We start from the raw sequence: 19,940 nt of genomic DNA, 5'->3' as shown, positions 1-19,940 counted from the left end.
CTCGAATTCCTAAATTTCCGTCTCAGCCGTGGTTGTTCATGCACCACTGTGCGTATATGAAGGGAAAGACCCTTGGACCTCCTTCAGGGTCTAAGGCTTATTCTTCTGTACATCCATGTTCCTGGTTCTACAGCAGTTTTACGCTAAAACACGTACACCACAGCCCGTGCTGTTCCCTCGGTGTGTGATTTCCCTGGGGGGAGCAGCAGCAGGACCTGTGGAGCTCTGCCCCCCAACCCGTGCGGGCAGCGCTCCATTCACACCACGGGAGGGTCCCGGACGCTCGGTGTGCTCGGTGTGAGCGCCATGTGTCAGTGTCACACTCGGTGTGAGCCACCGCCTGTCTGCGTGCGGAAACAGGGGATTTTGACCACAATGTTTTGTAAAATCTGGCGGAGTTAATGTGCAAACTGAATTACTTCAAACCCCCACATTTTACACAACCCACTCTCACAGTCTTGCCTATCGTCTGGCATTTGTGGGAGAGGATGAATGAGCAGCCTCACAGCTGCCGCCGGCTGCACTCCCCAGGCTGCAGCTTTGCGAGGCCTCTCAGCGCTGTATCGGGGGGCTCAGGCAGACGCTTGTCACCAGAAACAGCCGAATTTGGGCCATTTCGGCGAATGTCACCAGAATAAAACAGTTTCTTCGCCGAATGCTAAACATGCAAGTCAGTTTCTGCACGGGAACGGGACCGGGTCCAGCGGAGTCCTCGGGGCGGTCCCGTCGGTAGCGGGGCGCGAACCCGCGGCCCCCAGCCCACCGGCCGCACGGGGCCAATGGGCGGCCTCGCTGGTGACGCGGCGGGGCGGGCGGGGCGCTGGGCGCGGGGCCGGGCGGGGGCGGGCGCTGCCGCCGCGGGAGCGGCACGGGCGGGCGGAGCGGCTGTTCCCGGAGAGGGCAGGCAGCGGGTTGGGTGCTTTGGCTGTAGTCTGGTTCGCTGGGGTTGCCAGAGACCCCCTCTAGGCTACTCCACGAGGACCAGCTTGACGCTCGACCCCTTTTAATAGACACCGATCTTTTTTCCCCCCTTGTTTTTTCGGGGTGCACTTTGCCCAGCGCCGCGGGCGCCCGCTGCCCTGAGCGCTGCCGTGCCGGGAGGCGCGGGGGGCCGGGGCCGCGATGCGCAGAGATGGGGCCTGTGGCTGTTCCCGCATGGGCTCGTAGCGCCCGCTCGGTGCTGAGTGCCCGGGTGCCGGGGAGGTGCGTGTAGGAGAGAGGCTCCTGTAGCGCTGGATTTTATCCCCTTGTAGAGGTGCAGGCAGACAGGGGTTCAGGTGTGTTGGGGTGTATTTTTTTTCCCTCTCGTTGCCTACATCAGCTTGTTTGCCCCTTCTCCCCCTCCTTTTTTTTTTTTTTTTTTTGGGGGGGGGGGTGAGGTGGGAGCCCGGGGTGTCTGATTTTCCTCCAGCTGAGCAGTGCAGTTGCAGCGGTAGCGGTGAAATCCTGCTCCTCCTGTGAGCTCCAGCCAGGAAAATGGAGGCTGTGATAGAGAAGGAATGTAGTGCGCTCGGAGGGCTCTTCCAGACGATCATAAGCGACATGAAGGTAAGAGGCTGAGGTGTGTGGGGGAGCACAGGGGAGGGGAAGCGTCTTCCCACCTGGCCCGGCGAAACTTCGCCCCGGGCGGTGCAGCCGCATCGAGGGCTGGAGGCGGCGCGACCTCCCCGCGGCGCTGGGGCGACGCTGCCCGGGGCTGGGTCCGCGTCCCCGCCGGCGGGACCGGCCTGGCAGAGGGCTCCTGGCCTCACACGCAGGGTTTGGGGCTTGCGAGTTGGTTGCAGGATACTGCCTCTCCCTCTCTCCTCCTTCCTTCTTTTCTCTATTTGTCCTGCTCAAACATGCAAGCTGTTACCTTGCACCAGGGTCAGCGATTTGCCTCTTTATTTTACAAATATTTTTATTCTCCTTTTTTCTCGCCCGGTGTGGGCTGTCAGATCGGTAGCAGAATGAATGCCGCGGGGCGGGAGCGTGGTGCGGAGGAGCCGGGCACGGAGCATGTCAGCCGTGGGGTGGGGCTCGGAAGGGCAGTGTGAGCATTTCGGTGCCAAGCTGATGGGCGCGATGGAAAAAAAATCTCTGCCTGGAGATGCTCACAAGTTGATGTGTGCCTGGATTAAAATTGCCGCTCGGTGTGGTATTATTTTCACGTTGTATATGCTCGTGGAGGTGGCATTTCCTTCTTTCTGTGAATGGATGTAAAGGTTTCAAGCGCGGGGGTCTCTCCACCAGCCACCAGAACCCGAGTGTGCTGATCCCGGCTCTGCCAAAGGGTCCCTTTGAGAGAGGCGCTCCCACTCTATCCTTGGCAGCCAAGGGCACTCCTGCAGGGTTTTCTTTGGGTGAGCGGGTGCCTCCCACCCTTCTTTCGTGGAAGTAAATAGCGTAACAGCGTTGCTGTGTTCTGCCCGTCATGTCTCCCCCAAAGCCGGGGCTGGAGGCGCCCAGGCTCCGGCACACGGCCGTACTGCAGAATACTGCAGTGTTCCCCTGGACAAGGGCAGCTTGTCTGCCTGCCAGGGCCGCCAGGGAAGGATGCAGTTGTCGGGAGATGTTGAGGGACGTGTCAGATAATGGGGACTGCCGTAATTTAAAGGCGGCAACCGTGCACGCTGTGCTTTTCCCAGGCAGGGCATGGGATTTCTCTGGGTGTTCTAATTCATGCGGGGCTGCGGGAGAAAGAGCTGCCAGGTAGTATTGAAGGACAGGGTCTGCTCTAAGAGGGAGCCTGGCAGAGGTGAATGGCTTCTACTGTATTTCTTGGGAAGGGTGGAGAAGCTGTTTGGACTAGAAGTTATTTTTTGGCAAACGTTCATATGCACGTTCCTCTCAACAGATCTTAGGAGACATTTAATTAAAAGCGTGGCTTGTCAAGAGCAGGCAGAGAGGAGGGGGCAGTCTGTGTATATCTGTCAAGACAATGCTGCAGACCTGGCAGTGGTGGTCCTCAAGCTCTCAGCCTCCTTGGATTTTTAATAATGACTGCACTTAAAAATAAAAGAAATCCCCCCCCAAAAGCAGGAAATGATCACAAATAATGGAATCATTTTAGTGGTCAGTGCAGGGAACAGGCAGGCGATGTTCTGTTCCAGATGAAGTGTGGTTTTGGGTTTCATCACAGAGGGACACAGAGTATGTTTATTCTTTCCTTCTTTTCATAAGTGATGCATTTGGTTTTTCTTGCTCTTAAGCCAGTGGGCCTCTGTGTGGATTCATTCTTTTTCTTTGGCACATTGCTACTTGCATGGGAATGCTGCTCATCAGAAAACATGTTGACATGAGTGTATGGAGATGGGCACAGGTGTGAATATTTTTTTCTTAGTGCTCCATAGTAGTGGAACCTGTTTTGTGAAGTGGCAATTACTGAAGGGGGAGGTTTGGAAGGAATAGCTGCAGATCTTTAGCAGCATGGTGGTTGTTATGGTTAAAAAAATCTGCTCATTATTTAGCATGAGTAGAACAAAGAATTTTTACCTGTAGTTGGATTTGATGCGGCTGATGCTGTACTACTGAGATGCACTGGGATTCTTTGTGAATTGCGCACAAAGGAGCGCAACAATTTCTAAGGAAAAGTAGCTATTTTTTTTTGATAGTTAACCAGAACCTTTCAACTAATCATGCCTTTAGTAGTAAAGTGAAAATTAGCATTTTAAGTGCTGTTTCACGTAGTCAGATCTGTGTGGGCAGGCTGCTGGCAGGATCTCGGAGATGTTGCGTAGGGGTCTGCCCACGCATCCCCGAGTGCTCCCTCCGTGCCTGTTTCTCATGGCAGGCTGTGATCAAGGCCCCACATGCCCTGCAGTGCTGAGGGATTTGATGCAGCATCCGCCTTTTTGTAACCAAATGCTTCACAGGTTCTTTTATCATATGTATTGCTCTACCTTAAACTTTGTTATAAAGATGGTGGGGTTAATCAACAGCTCAATTACTCTGAAGTGTTGCCAGTGGATGCAGATGGGTGCTGCAGCTGAGGTGATGAAGGTATAGTACATGCAGACTGATTTTTCTCTTTGTTCACAGCAACACAGAACTGGCTCAGGTGTACCTGTTGTTAATTTTGAGCTCTGCCTGGTTCTGACAAGGTTACAGGAACTGGAATTACAATTCTGAGCAATGTGATTGTTTCCATTTGTCTCTATGTACTCTATTATATCTGAAACTTCATATGGGCAATATATGTCAGTGTGGCTAACACATCACATTTTTTGACAGCAAGATTGTGTCTTGCTGGCTGAGGTCTCTTGAATGGCATTTAATGTTTTCTCCATAAACCCCAAATTTCTCTCCACCCTCTGTCAAAAATATTTTTGTGTCTAATACTCAACAAAACCTGCTTCAAAAAAACTCAGCATAAAGCTACGTGATTTGGAGAAATGTTACTGAGTAAATGTAAGAGCAGTTAATAAACATCCCATTTGTACTGCACATTATTGTACATCGCAGAGTCACAGACTATTTTGAGTTGGAAGGGACCCACAAGGATCATTGAATCCAACTCTTAGCACTGCACAGGACACCCCAACAACCCCAGTGTGTGCCAGAGTGCTTTGTCCAAATGCTTCTTAAAATCTGTCAGGCTTGGTGCTGTGACCACTTCCCTGGAGAAGCCTGTCCCAGTACCCAAACACCCCCTGCGTGAAGAAACTTCTCCTGATCTCCATCCTAAACCTCCCCTGGCACAGCTTCATGCTGTTCCTTGGGTCCTGCAGAGATGCCCCTCCACTTCCCCTGGTGAGGAAGCTGTGGGCTGCAATGAGGTCACCCCTCAGTCTCCTCCAGGCTGAACAGAACATCTGGAACTTCAGTCCCCTGACAAGGGAAGTCCATTTTTTCCATGCCAAACAAGGGTCAGATTTGTTGAGTAATATGGTGGTGTACATGATGACAGGGTTGTTTGTGTAAAGTCCACAATGGGAACTGAACTTGGCTGTTGTGCTCTAGAATTGGATTTCTGTGCTTTGAGATTTCAGGACCTGATAAAAGAATCATAAAGGTGGGAGTGTGTGTGCCCATCCCATCCTTATTTTGGTCCATTGTCACAGCCCCTACAATACATCACTGAGCATGTGGCACTTACAATTAGTTACACTCTTATGCAAGATCTTGAAAGCAATTAAAGTTTATAAAAACAAAAATAAAATGTCCCCTCAGAGGAGGAGTCCTGTGTGCTACGTGCAGATGCTGTGTGACTTGTTTTTGAATGCGGCGAATTTTCTGTTGCTCCCTGTGGGAAGGGAGTATTTGATCTGAATGGTTTGTAAGTAATTTCTTGCAATTGAGAAATGAGATGCTGCAATGTGCTGTTAATTTCAATATCTCTTTTAGTGCAAAGCAAATCATTGCAGTTAATTTTTGGGAGGGCCTGTTGCAGATGGTTTTCAAAAGAACTTGTCTTCTCATGCAGAGCAGATCTTTAATGCTTCTTTTCCTTCTGAGTTGATTTTACATTCCTTTTAATCATATTGTTCTCTGCTGTCCTGAAGAGAAAAACCACCACCTCTGAAAACATTGAAATTGGCTGTGTTTGTAGTTCATCAGTTGCTTGATGGTGTTTCTTTGGCTTTTAGCATTCTCTTTATTTGTCTTGCCTCTTCTGCCAGCATGTGTTTTGACAGAGCTTTCTGTGTATGTACAGCACCTGACACCTGGGGGGTGGGCATGGGGGAAAGATGAGTAATGAACAGTTGGATGAACACAGGTTGTCTGTGACTTCATTTATACAAAGTCAGAGGATTTACTAAATTTTTATGGGTCAGGTGTGTATTACCAGTTAGTCTCATTCATCTCCCTGCATGTGCGGGATGTGCAGGTATTGTCCTGAAACAGGGCTCCCAACAGACATGTGCATTTTTGGAACGATTTAGAAACTTTTGTTATATGTGTGTGCCTTATTTATATTTGTTTAGCTGACAGCACAATAAAATCAGTAATAAATCAGTAACCTCTACTATAATACTCTAGAGGAGGTGCTGAGACTCCTGGACTAGGCAGTGGTGCACGTTTTCTTCCAGCTATGTAAAACTCTTGGTTGAAACACAAGAGAGAGACATGAACATATGGGCATGAGAAACATTTATGTTTTTGCAGTGTCTAACCTGCTTTTAGAAGGTGATCTGTGAGAGGCAGCATTTTAACTTGCTTTTGTAGAAGTTGGACCAGGAGTGGCCATATCAAGGATTGAGAGTTGTTTGTTAGGTAGCCCTGTTTGCTTACAAGGGATGGCCTTGTGATATTCTCACAAATAATATAAACTGAGGAAAAAATATTTGATGGAACAAATAGAACTGCTGAGACAGTTACTACAGCAGGTACAGCTGCAAGTCCTCAGTGTGTATGTTAATCCAAGGAGCAGCACACATGTACCAGAGAACCTGGGCAAATTTACCATGACATGTCCTAGTGCAACAGCTCTTCCCCAGCTGTGCTTTATTTGAAGCTTGAGATCTCTGTGGAGATTAGGAATGTTCAGTTGGATGATTTTAAGGGTTAGTTTCAATCCAGCTGTTCAGGATGATAACTACTGTAAGGAAAAACAAATGTCATGCACTCGGAGTGGCACGGTTTAACATCTTCCTTGGTGACATTGACTGTGGATTGAGTGTTCCCTCAGCAGGTTTGATGATGTCACCCAGCTGGGTGGTGCAGTCACCGTGCTGGAGGGGAGCAATGCCATCCAAAGGGATTTTGTCAGATTTAAGAGGCAGGGCTGTGTGAACCAGGGAGCCCTTATTGCACCTTGAGTACCAAAGGGTCTGCAAGAGAGTTGGAGAAGGACATGACAAGGGCATGTAGTGACAGGACAAGGGAGAATGGCTTCAGTCAAGAGGTCAGGGTTAGATTAGATACAAGAATTTTTTTACTGTGTGTTGAGAACAGATTTTCCAGAGAAGTGGTGGTTGCCCCTCCAAGGGCAGGTTGGATGGAGCCCTGAGCAACCTGGTCTAGTGGATGGGGTTAGGGCAGATGATCTGTAAGGCCCTTCCAACCCAAAGCATTTTGTGATTTTCTGTGCAACAGACAGGTAGGTCCAGGCTTGGAGAGGAAGCACACCTGCCATGTTGCACTGGCATGTCCCTCATTCAGCAGTCTTTAGGACAACTATCTCTTTCAAACCTAGCAAACTGGTGTTTCTTCCCCTTCACAAAAAGTCTGAAATCAGTTAATTTGGAGCTTTTCTTCCCATTTATTTTGTTCCTCAAAGGTTTTACCACCAAGGCATTTGGAGCATAGCTGGCTGCTCTGATTTCTTATCCCTCTGCCTCCCAACAACCTGCTTGCTCGGGCGCTTGGTTTGTGTACACTGAAATTCTTGCCTTTTCCAAGCAGCTGCAGTATCTTTCTGTGAACATCTCAGAGGGGGAGGGGTTGGCATGCAGCAAAGGCTGAAAGATGGTGCAGGAAGAGAAGCCTCTGCATGCCTGCCCAGACACTGAGGTTCAAGCAACAGGGCATAGCTGGGAACATACTTAGTCACAAGTAGTTTATTTTTTAGAGACACATGCTTTCTTGATCCAAATACTCTTGTGTGAGTGTTAACAATTTATACAACTGTTGAACATTTGCTACATAAGTGTGTACTGGGCTGGCTTATCCTGTGACATACCCAGAACAAGGATTTTTAATATATCTTGAGAGTACTCCTTTTGGACCTGGCAGGATGCCAAGAGCTGCACAATCAGGTTTGTGAGGTTCTAAGTGTGGAAGGAGTTGTGCAGTGCTGCATGAAACACAATTGACTGAACAAATGTTGGAGAACAAGAAGTCTGTGTAATTATGGGCTTAGTGCTGGTTAATACCTAACAGAGGGTGATATTCAGTGGAGGTTGCTGCTTCCTACCTGAGTTCTGAGTGTGCATGAACGGAACTCAAATCTTTGTTATAAAATACCTGAGAAGCAGATTCTATTTTTTTAAGGACCAAAGTTGCAAGAGTTGATGGAGTATATTGTGAATCTGTAAACAGCATCTTCTGTAGCATAGCAGTCTGTGTTTTCAGCTTCTGAAGAACATTTTTAAGGTTCATGGTCTACCCAAAGACAGTTGATCTGGAAGATAAGCAGGGAGCAAAATAGGAACTATATCTAAAAAGGCTTCTTGGTCTACTTCAGGGCGTTCAAAGATGAGTACAGAGAAGTTTGAGTCAGCATCATAAAGAGGCTACCCTTCAGAATAAGGTAGTCTGTTTAGGCTACATGTATAGAAATGCCTTTTCCTCTTCAAGGGTCCATTTTCAATTTGAAAATTATGTCTGCCTTGATACTGTAAGTGCCAAGCACTGCTTTGTTTGCTGGGATCTACGCTGACCTTTCAGGACATTGATTGACTTTTTCCTGCTGGGCTGAGGTAGCTCGAACGCCAAGGTGTTTGGAAGGATTGGAGACAAAATGTCTGGTAGCTTTGTGGCTAGGACCATAGCAGCTTTCATCTTCAGAGTGCTCTCTGGGTGACTTGGCTCCAAAGAATGGCTCCTATTTCACAGAAAGGGAAGCTATGGCTGCAGGTTTAGTGACTGCTACTCCCTCCCCCTAGGACAAGAAGAAATTGGGTGCATCTACAACGTGGAGTTAATGAGGGAATGTTGGTTAAGCTCCCAGTATAATAGGTTTCTATCTCCATGTACACACTACTTTGTTTTTACTGATTAGGAAGTGTTGCTGTTCACCCCTGTGATAACCTGGTGTTTGCAGGCAGAAGAGATGACATCTAAAGATGATTGATAAATTCTCAACAGAAGTGTCCTGAACTCCTCTCCTGGAACTGAAACTAGAGGACCTCTCTCAGTTTTTAGTGGCGAAGCCTGACTGGAACATCTTAACCATAAGCTGGTTGATTGTAAGGAATTTGTGTCTTGTGGGGTTTTCTGTTAGCTCTGTACTTTTTGCTCTTCTGGTCAACAATCATAAGTGATATGTAGTTGATTTGAATTCTAGGATGCTACCTGGAGTACAGTCATCCTTTAACAAGCCATTCTTGCAGGGATGAGCTTGTGTTGGTATGTAAAATGCTGCTCATGAGTGTGTAACTAGACACACTTGGTTGGTAGTACAGAAGGGTTCACACTTGTTCTCATTCTTTCTTCCACATAAACTGCCACCATGCTTCTCATCTGAGCATGAGATGTATTTTTTTTTTTTTTGCCACAAAAGTCATGTGGGCTTTGTAATGTCTCTGAAGCCACCTGTATAGAGGCACAATTTAGAATTTTTTGTTAATAGAGCTGTATTTGGGATGTCTCCTAACAGTACCGTCCATGAACAAACCACGTGGATGCTCATTGTCCATGAGCAAACCGAGGGTCTAATTTGGAGCTTGAAAGGGATTATTTATCTTTTCATGAATAAAATGGAAAGAAAGTAGCCTGCATTAAGCATACCTGCACTTCACTGTCTGTCATGAGACTAAGGTCAATAAGCATTAAAAACGTGGGTACCTGGCTGCTGCCTTTCTCCCAGTAGAAACTTTCCTGGTCATCTCAAGTGCTTGTCAGTAGTTTGGGTCCTGGAGATTGTTGTGACTGCTTGTAGGATGGAGATTGCGTTGAGTGGATGGTCAGAAATTAGGGTTTCTGCTTGCTTGGAAAGAAAAAGGCAATGAGACCCCAGTGGTGTTGGTGACATTACTAGCACTAGGCTGTTGGCTTCAGGCTGTCCTGTGTAGGTATTAACTTGACTGACTGCCTCCTGATATTTTAATTATCTTCATTTTGATCCAGCTGAAATATTGTGGGTTTAGAAAATAGCTGCTGAGTATGTACAGTGGCCACTTAATGACTGAGTGGATGAAAGGCGGTATTGATGAGTCTCTGAGGAGAAATCTGCTATTCAGGCTTGCAGACTTGTTCAGACCTGCAGTGAAGAATGTGGAACTAAATGCTTCCTCTGGAAGACTACTTAATGTCCAGCTTTTTTCATGTGGCATGGGATAAAAGGTCTTTGGATGCTGTGGGTAGTTGTTTCCCACCACCCCCTTGTCTTTTGAATAACTTCCTATGTTTAGAGAAGGAGAGACTGTATGTTTATGCATGATGTATTTTCTCACAGTACGAGTCTAACTTTTGTTTGCTAATTACCCAATCTTGGATTTAAACCATGAAGTGGCTGCTTTGGACTGGAGTTTCTTCATCTTATAAACCATGAAACTGAACTGTGGACAGTACAGATTTGACGTGGTCCCTATTGACATAGAAGGAGGCTCATGAGTTGGATTTGTAACCAGGATGAGTTTTCACAGGTCCTTCCTGTACTACAGATTGGAGTCACAATGATAGAGCAACTGGTATCCTGCACTGGGGATGTTTAAGCATGGGCTAACACACTGCAGGCATTATTATAATACAAATTAAAGACTCCTGAGCTCTGACAACAGAGTGGTACCAGACTTAGGTTCCCTCTCCCCCTTTAAATGGGATCTAATTTAAGTGAGATCTAATAAAAATGTCTGTTCTTGCAAAGTAGTGCTGCATTTCAATGCTGCTGCTAAGGGAATTGGGTATTCTTTAGAGTTCTTCAGGTGGTTTAAGAATGTAGAAAAAATGGGTATCTGTGGTGTTGTTGTTCAGGTTTTTTACCCCAGTAGTGTGAATAACCTTTTCTGGATTTTACTGACTGGATTTTAGTTTAGAATTTTTTCATGTCATTATCTGTTTTCTTTATTGTTCTAATTGTACTATTTAAACTAAAAACTAAACAGTTTTGAAAATACTTAATGTGTGGTTCTGTGATATGTAGAAGAAGTGCCCGGTTGACAGTTTTTTTAATAGCATATGAGATGTCTTCAGCAGCATTTTGTTGCATAATTTTCAATATTCTGATAATGTATGTCCTTGAAAAACAAAGCCTGGCATGCCTGTTTACACTATGCATGCTGAGGGAAACTAGTTTCTAATCCTGCCATTCCCTAAACAAGAGGCAGAAATAATGAAAGTAAATGTATGGATACAAGACTGTGATTTACCCCTGCTTTATTTCCTGAAGGGTAGTTACTGCTTAAATGGCATCTTTAATGTGCTTTTACTTTCACCTGCATGCACTGTAATCTCTCAGACCCTGAGTCTGTACCTGCCTGCTCTGTTCAGTGCTGTGTGTGTTCAGATCTTGCTGTGAGATCCTGTGGAGTTCTTGTCTTTTGCTGTTGGTGCCTTTTCACTCCTGGCCCAGCACAAGTTGAGTCCCTTTTGCTGATGGAGCTTCCCCTGTGCCTGGCAATACCTTCAGCTCAGAAAGAATGATGGGACCTTGAATTCAGCTGGTCCCTTTCCTTGGCTTGTGGCAGTATTTCTGCAAGACCTCTACACAAATGCATTACCCTTCCTGAAGGAGTTCTAGTGAAAGGAAGCTGCCTGACCTTTCAGAGTTGCCTGTTACCTGGTCTTATAGTTGAATGGGTTGTGCAATCTGAAACTTCTCTGCTGAAGCCAAGCTGATTGTTTCTTGTTCTGCACCACTGGGAAAGAGATGATGGACAGCATCAGGGATGCTCTTGAAATCAGTACTGGGACTTGGCTGAGTTCTTGTTCTGAATATAAGAAATAGGGAGTAGATAGGGTAGATTTAGATTGGACACAAATTGATTTAATTTACAGTGAAGATAGTGAGACAGTGGAGAAGGTCACCTAGAAAAGTTGTAGATTCTCCATCATTGGAAGTATTCATGTTCAGTCTGGATGGGGCTGAGAACAACCTGATCTAGTAAAATATATTCCTGCTCCTGGCAGGGGGCTTGGACTAAATGGTCATTAAATGTCCCTTCTAACTTAAGCTGTTCTGTGAATGTGTGTATTTGAAAATCAAAGGAGTAATGGAATAGATTTTGTGTACATTTCTATGTCATAAAGAATTAAGTTTCTCTTGCCAGCAAAATTCCTGTTTTAATGTGTAGAAAGATTTGAGACTTTAGATGCAGCTTAGGAGCATTCATGAGACAGGCTCTTGATGCTTTTCAGAGTAGAAAGAGGCAAAGCCACCAAGCAGAGTTTTTTGGATGGAGAAGAGCAATTATGAACTTCAGGCAAGATGATGCTGACCCACAATATTTCAGCTGGATCAAAATGAAGATAATTAAAATATCAGGAGGCAGTCAGTCAAGTTAATACTTACACAGGACAGCCTCAAGCCAACAGCTTTGTGCTGGTAATGTCACCAACACCACTGGGGTCTCATCACTTCTTTCTTTCCAAGCAAGCAGAAACCCTAATTTCTGACCATCCACTCAACACAATCTCTATCCCACAAGCAGTCATAACAATCTCCAGGACCTCACCCTTATTTTCAAGACCTTTTGTGACTTGTTAAAGGTCTAGGCAGTCCTGTCCATGAGTTGTGGGCTTGTTTAAATGAGTGGATTGTACAGAGGAGGATGTGTTAGTGTTTGGTAGCAGTTTTTGACTTCTGCAGTTACGGCTGGCCAAGTGCTCTTTCACCCAATAGACTATTGATTTTTCTAGAAAAGAGGAAAAAATTCCAGTGCCAAATGTTACCTGAGAAGGGAAACTGCCTGTCAAATGTTGTGTCTTCCAATGTGTTGAGACATCTTGGCTGTAACCATTGTTTTTCCCTGTTTTTTTCTTTTTTTCATTTATTTTTTCCCCCTCCTTTTTCTTTCAGACTGTTATTGTTTTCCTGTGCTCTTACCCTCCACTCTTTCCTGGTTTTGTCTGTTAAAGGACTCTGGAAAAGTGGCAGTCTCTATGTGCATACTTGCTGATTGCCATTGTTATGGGTAACATCTGTGACCTTGTCTGGTGTTTAGCACAATAAAATCTCTTTGCTACTTGAAGGTAGTGTAGTGAATGCTGCAGAAATGAGACATTCAAAATAATCCTTATGATTCTGTTATCTGGTAAAAATATAAAAAGAAATCCAGCATGATTTCCAGCATGATTTACTTTGGTGGGGTAGGAGGTCACATGTACAAGCCAAGTAAAAATTTTTGTTCCAAAACCAGATCTATGGCATTTGGATGTGTTACTAGGGCGTGGAGCTCTGTAACACTGTTGTGTGTTTGGGACTCCACTTCTCAGTTTATCACAGCTGAGCAACAACACTGAGGTGGGGAAGTTCTTACTCCTGTATCCTGTGCAGTTGTTTTCTTTTCCATTTCATTGAAGTCTTGCAGTTAGTCATTGTTAGTACTTTCCTGGAAGGCATACAGCTCCTGCTTTGATAACCACTGAGATAAAACCAAGGCCCTGCTCTCTCCTGGTTCTTCTCTCTGTTACCTCTCTAGCTGAAACAGCCAAATTAGCTTCTGGATTTGCTTTACTGAAGAGCACCTCCCTGGCTCTTTCCCCCTGCCCCACAAGTTTAGATGGGTTGTTGCTGTGAACAAAATTCCAAACTGTTCCTGCTGCCTTTGTACTTGATGTGTCAGCAGGAGCTGGTAATAGGGCTGCAAAGCCTTTCTGATAAATGAAAGCACTTAAAACAACACTGTCAAGGGTTTTTTGAAGATGGAATGAGTCTCATATGTGGGAATTGGGGTGCAAGTAAATAAATTAATAAAGTAAGCATCTTTTTGCCTAATGGGAAAAAAAGAATCATAACTTCTTGGCAGAAAGAGTGAGAGAACATTTTAAAACTGTCAAAGATGTTGATACTTAAGTTGTAATCTTAGATACAGCAATCTGGGCTCCTATTCTTGCCTTTAGATGTCATCAATAACAGCTTCAGTAAATATCCTTTGCTGCAAGTCTACCCTTCTTTTTTTGAGAAATCATTGAGTTTCTCATATGTGTCTCTTCTCATTCCTGGTGTGAGATCACTGGCGTGAAAGGTAGGGAAAAACTATAATCCATAAATCTTTTGTAGAGTTGTGTTTATGTTGAAGGGTTGTTCTGGTTCACCAAAAAAAAAAAAAATTCTACCCAACGCTGAAATTCTTTTTCCCAAGCTGCATCTTGGTGATAATTTTGTGCTTTTCCCCGGTGTGGTGGGCTGATCTTGGCCAGCTGCTTTTTATCTCTCCTTCCTCAGTGGGATAGGGGAGAAAATCATAAGAAAAAGCTCAATGATTGAGACAGAGGCACAGAAACCACTTACTAGTTATTGTCATGAGCAAACCAGACATGAGTGGAGAAGATGAAATTTATTGCCAGTTAAAATAGATTTGAATGGTGAGGAAGGTGGACAAAAATAGGGACATCTGCCCATGTCCCTGGGGTCTGGCTGTCAGATGGGATTTCAGTCAATGATGATGGCCCACCCTTTTCCCCTGGCAGTGTGGGAGCTGTGGCTTTGGAGGGCTCTGCCCAGGTGTGGGTGTGTGTCTGGCACTCCAGACACACTCACTGTCCCTGGGGGAAGCTGTTTCATGTCCCTGATTTCGGCCTGGCCACGCAGTGACAGTGACAGGCACGGGGCACCGGGTGTTTGTCAGCCCTGAGGCTGAAAGGTGTTCCCGTGTTTGCCCTGCCTGTGTTTGGCACAGATTAGCTGGAGCTGGGCTATGGGATCAGGTGACTAATCACCTCTAAGCCCACTAATTAAGCAGTGGGGTAGGATAATGGCATGCTGCAGCTTTCTGGTGACATGCTGGGTGGCAGCTGAGCTCTGCTGAGGAGCTCCCGGGCCTTGGTGCCATGGAGTGTCATATGGCAGTGGGAAACACCCATGCTGTGGAGGACAGGTCAAATTTCTGCCTTCAATGACCAAGATATTATTGGGCACTAAGTTATTTTGGGGGAAATAGTCCTTGGATTAATCATTTATCAATTTAAAAGAAAATTATTTAAACAAACCCTCCCTGTAATCGATCCCTGGCTTAATCCATGTGGAGCTAAATGGGAATTTGTGACCCAGGATCCTGCCATGGCTCTTCCCTAAGTGTGGCTGCAGCTGGGGGAGGACTCCTGCTTTCACAGATAACACCAGGCCTGAGTAACCCTGACATTTAAAAAGAGAAAAATTAGTTTCTTTATCAGCCAGCTGAAATTGGAAATTGCAGGGGGAGCAGAGGAAGCTCTGGGAGAGGCAGCATTAAAAATAGTGTGTTATTATTCTTCAGACAAGGCTTTGTGTCGCAAAAGCGTGTCATGGACAAAGACTTCAAATTCCACCTGCTGTTTCTTTGTGTTTAAATTGAGAAAGTAATACATGTTGAATCAAGGATGTGTATTTTTCAGCACTGTTAACATTTCTCTTGACACTGCTTTGACAACAGCGAGAACATTTGCTGGAGGTGAGACACAGCAGGGCTGCCGTGCTCCAGGTGGCACAGGAGGAGGTCTTGGGAAGGAGTTGCTGCCCTGGGCACTGGCACTGTGCAGATTTACAGCACCATTTGATTCCTGCCATCTCTTAGTTTGTCCCCACAGGCATCACTTACATGGCTTCCTTGCTTCCTAGCTGCTGGAGTTGGGATGAACCCCTGGTTATTTGGTCTTGTGAAGTGGTGGTAGGTGTTGAGCACTTTTGCTGTAGGTGGGAATGACGGGGTTTCAGTTTCAGCAGGGATGTACTGGTGGAAATGTTCTTTGGAAAAGCTGAAAGGAATGATGCAGTTTAGTGCGTGACTTCATGATCTGAGGGAGAGATGAGCTTGTGGATGTGGCTCCAGCAGGGAAAAGTGAGAACAAATTATTCTGGAAGCCAGATGAAGTACATGCCTCTTACTTTCAGCTGAGTGTGAAACCAAGATATGGCAAGCTGAGCAAATAATATAGGACTTCATATCCCTAATGTAAAACTGCTGGAAGGTTTTCTTTAAAAATGCAAAAACAAGCAAAAAAAGAACTCCAACAAAACCCACCAGTGAAGGTATTAATTCAGTGACATTAAAAAGCCCCAAAAGCTCAATTTTTCTGCTGTCTGAAATGAGATCAGATGCTTGTTGCCACTATTTAGGGAGCCCAGGTAAACAAACTGCTTTGATTTCAACCAAACAAATACAGCAAACAGTTAAACAAAGTGGGCTCTTACTGCTTACTTGAGCAGCCTTGGTTTGAGGAAAACAGCATTTTTATAGACAAGAGCTAAATAATTGTGGAAATGTTTGACATCTCCAAATTTGCTTTCTAGACTGACCAAAAATTAAAAAAAAAAGGGGGCTTTCTTCCTGAGTTGTGTTTTGATAGGAGTGCTTGCCTGGGAAGCAGCTAAACACAGGGCTGGTGTCAATCCCCTTCATGCCATCAGGTGTGTTTAGATGGATAATGCACCAGGGAGATGGAAACATAATCGGGCTGCTTTGGTATCCTCTGCTTGCTGGCTTGCATTTTGCTGGAGAATCCTGTAAAGCCCTGGGCCGTGCTGGTGATTGTCAGGGCTGTCAGGGCTCCTGGCATGCCCATGCATAATGCATGCCCGGCTGCAGGTGACACTGAGAGAGGGTTCAGAGTAGGGATTGTACCAAGACTAATAGGTTTAGGGAAATAGCATTTTTTGCCTCTTTTAAATAATTGGGTTTCTTTCATTTTTAAAATGTCTGACAGGTTTTTGCTTAGCGCAAAGCACTTTATATTCTAGATCTTGCCACCCAGACTGCTATTTTCTCTTTCATTTTCTGTATTTGCCATTGGCTCTGTCATGTGTAGGGTATAACAAGGTTTGCTTTGCATTGTTTGGGGTCTTTTCCCTTTCATTTTTCCTTTTTGCAAAAACCCCACAAGCCTTGCTGAAGAATAGAGTACCAGGAGGCTTCCAGGCAGGTGTCTGGGAGCTGCCTTGCCAGGCTGTACTGAGGAGCTGGAATTTGAGCTCCTCAACTGAGGAAGGACCTGTCCTCGCCCTGAAAACAAAACAGTATCTCTCACAGCAGTGGATTTTGGTTTACTTACAAAAATCAGACCAGTTTATAAGGGTGGATTGAGTTTGCTACAAGCAACTGCACTTTCTTGCAACCTCTTCCAGTCAGAGCTGGGGTAATGTTAGCCTTGAGGATCTGCCTTATCTGGGTTTTATTGTGTTGTTGCTCTGGTAACAGCAAGTCTTATACCTTTATTAAAGGAAGCAGGGATATTTTATTTTACTCTCTAGACTCCAGTCAAAGGGAAATGTTGAGGTTTCTTTCTACCACATTTTTGCTGTTAGCGGAAAATTTGTACTTGCTCTGCAGAGAGCAATTTTGGGGCAGAGAGCAATTTTTTGTTTTAAATTTGGCAAATAAAGATCAGGACTTGCAAGAATACTTTGTGTTCATATTCTAAGTAAAACTTTGGGTTTTAATCCAGTCTTTAAAAATGGGGAAAATTCTATAGGAGACTTGAAGTCAGGAAGAATTAAACCTTATTAAGCACTTTGTATACACTCAGTGCCATACTGTTTTATCAGCTTCAATTCAGAAGTTGTCTCCAAGGCTTTTGACTGTTTTGGAAACAGGTGTTGCAGTGACAAGGTAGCTGTTGGGAAAGCTGGTTGTCTTGAGCTGTCACTGTGCTTTTCTGTGTGCAATTACAGAGTTATATTGAGGCAGTGCTTGAAGTGGTGTCTTGGTCAAGTCACACTTTCATTGTACAGGCTCTGAACCTGGAAAAAACACAGATGATCAGTTGGTAAAGAAGAACAACTCTGATGCTGCCTTTGGTTTTGGGAGCTTCTCTGTACATGCTGTTGCAGTGCCCTGCTTTCAATGGGCTTGCTTTTTGCTGTATCCATCCAAAGGAAGGCATTCCTTTTTGCTGCTTCAGTTGAAATCCCTCTTGCCCAGTGTTCTATTCAAAAAAACTGTAAAGCCTCATTAGAGGACTACTGTTTCATCTGGCTTCAGAAGCAGTTGATTTTGGTGTTCATGGATTTAGTACAGTTTTAGTTATTGTTTTATATCCAGTTTAATTTGATCTATAGTATTAAAATCAGAATGCTCAAATCAAGTGTTCATTGTTGTGTTTTGTTTTTTCTTGCAGGGAAGTTATCCAGTGTGGGAAGATTTTATAAATAAAGCTGGGAAGCTGCAGTCTCAGCTTCGGTAAGTTTTATGTTACACAGTCAAGATCCCCTACAGTTCCTTGGGTGTGCAAACATTAAGATTAAATGCAGCTTTTGCAAGGATAATTTCCTAAGTACATCCTAGTAAAATTGTGCATGTTTCTTAGTCAACACCTGCATGTTATTTTTTAAATACTACTACTGGTGTTTTCACATATTTAGGAAAATTCACAGTATGCCATCAGCTATACATAATAAATATAAAATGAACTAAATTTCATGGATATGGGTAAAAAATTGGAAAGAGTTTACTATGGTTTAGTAAACACACATTTGGAGTTAGGTCTATGTTGCCCTTTTTATTAGTGTAGAGTACAAAGGGGTTATGTGGGAAGAGGTCTCAAAATATTAAAAAATCTTTGGTAGCCTTACCAGCATTTTCTTCTGACTTAAAAATGAAGAGAATTGCTTTGCTGGATCATACATTGGTGATTATTAAAACCTAAGGATTTGAGGTGTACTTTCAAAATGGCATTCTAGATTATTTGATATATGACAAAGTATCACACTCAGATCAGTTCTACCTCTAGAATTCATTCATTTGTAAATTTGTTCCTGCTGATACAAATACAAGCTCCATTTCCTCACAACTCTCCCTAAACCAGTCTCCTCTCTGCTCTGCAGAACACCATTTCTTTTCCCCAGCAGCTGTGGCGGTAACAGGTTACTGGCAGACTGGTTTGTGGTTCTGTGTTGCATTATGAACCATTCCCAGAGAAGCTGGGGCTTTGCTTCATTTGCCCTAAACAGCTGGAATGTGCTGTTTGCTGCACTGTGCCTAACACGCCACACTTGCTTGTGGTTTTTTTCCTTTTCCAGCAATCATGTCACAGTGAGTACGGAAGATGTAGAGGAGGTAGAGAAAGAGTAAATGGAGAACTTTCCTAGCATTTTATACTCTCCAAACACAGGCCTTTGGGATGGCATGAGGCACAGTTTTGTTTATTTCCCAGTCCTGTGGTGTTGCATTCTGTCAGTGCAGTGCCACAGGAACATGCAAGCAGGCAGCTTGAAAGCCTGTGTTCGAGGATTTGCTGTTTGTTTCTAGCAAATGTGAGCCTTTTGCTGCTGTTTCATTTCTGTGTGCTCTGATAAAGGACAGCAGATGTCATTTGAGCTGGAGCCAGATCTTTCTGGATCTTGTTACTGGGGAAATGGAACTTTGTTATTAGCAATATAATTAATAATTAACAACATAGTACATGAATAACAGTGTGACCCACAAGTTGGGAAGATGAACATCACAAACAGTGTTAAAGAAAATTTTAGAGAAGATTGTCTGGTTCCAGGGCCCAGTATTGCTAGCTAGCTGTCAGGGTGGGGGCTTGCCCTCCCTTTAATCTCCTGGGCATGTGGAGAGTCCTTATGCATTTGCTTGGTCCTGTCATGCCTGGGGTGGTTTTATTCTGTGTGTGTTCAAATCTTTTGTGCTGTCAGTAGGCCATTTACCACACTGCCAGTTATGTCCTCTGTACCTTGAGCATATTTGGAGTGAGACTTGCATAAAATCTGACCTAATTAAGCAGTCCTGTGGTCTTTCTGGCCGAGGATCAGCTTCCCTGCAGGTCTGCTGGGTTTTTTGAGGCTACCAAGGAGCTCTTGAAACAAAGTGAATGTGATAGTCCCTGTTCTGGATTTTGCTTGAAAAGGCTGACTGACACCACCAAGTGAGAAAATCAGAGTTACTGTTAGAAAAAATGTGCAGAAACAGAACCATGAGGTAACTGTGGAGAGGGCACAATTGTAGGGCCCTGGCCTACTTTCTCTTTAATTGGGTCAACCAGACTATAAAGCATCAGAAATTGGGACTGACCTGAGGTGTTCAGGGCTCTGGGGCATGCTTATCTAGAGCAAACGTGTCTGGAAATGGTAACTCACGTTTGCTGTCCACTTGAACAGATCTGTCCACCACAGGTCTGGGGGGGTTTCCACACGTGGAGGGACATTGGGCTAGGGAGGTTGACACTTCGGGTTGTGGAGTCTGAGGTTGCCCATGTACCTCTCAGGAAGGGTTCTGCTTGCA

General features: G+C 44.8%; 1 protein-coding gene across 9 annotated transcripts in view; it reads left to right on the top strand.

The window, feature by feature from the left end:
• Positions 1-1,322: 1,322 nt before the first annotated feature.
• The window catches only part of MTSS1 (MTSS I-BAR domain containing 1), a 124,985-nt gene continuing 106,367 nt past the window's right edge, over positions 1,323-19,940 (top strand). For 8 of the 9 annotated variants that reach the window (XM_058803137.1, XM_058803166.1, XM_058803108.1 and 5 more), the window contains exons 1-2: positions 1,323-1,548; positions 17,836-17,897. In XM_058803137.1, the coding sequence (XP_058659120.1) occupies positions 1,477-1,548; positions 17,836-17,897 (134 nt within the window). In that variant the 5' untranslated portion in view covers positions 1,323-1,476. The remainder of the gene's footprint in view (positions 1,549-17,835; positions 17,898-19,940) is intronic. The other variant, XM_058803098.1, reaches the window with a different exon arrangement.

The sequence above is a fragment of the Ammospiza caudacuta genome, chromosome 1, assembly GCF_027887145.1.
Source record: "Ammospiza caudacuta isolate bAmmCau1 chromosome 1, bAmmCau1.pri, whole genome shotgun sequence".
In the NCBI taxonomy this organism is placed as follows: Eukaryota; Metazoa; Chordata; class Aves; order Passeriformes; family Passerellidae; genus Ammospiza; species Ammospiza caudacuta.
Note: the sequence above shows the minus strand (reverse complement) of the source record. Positions and strands in the feature narration are given on the sequence as shown.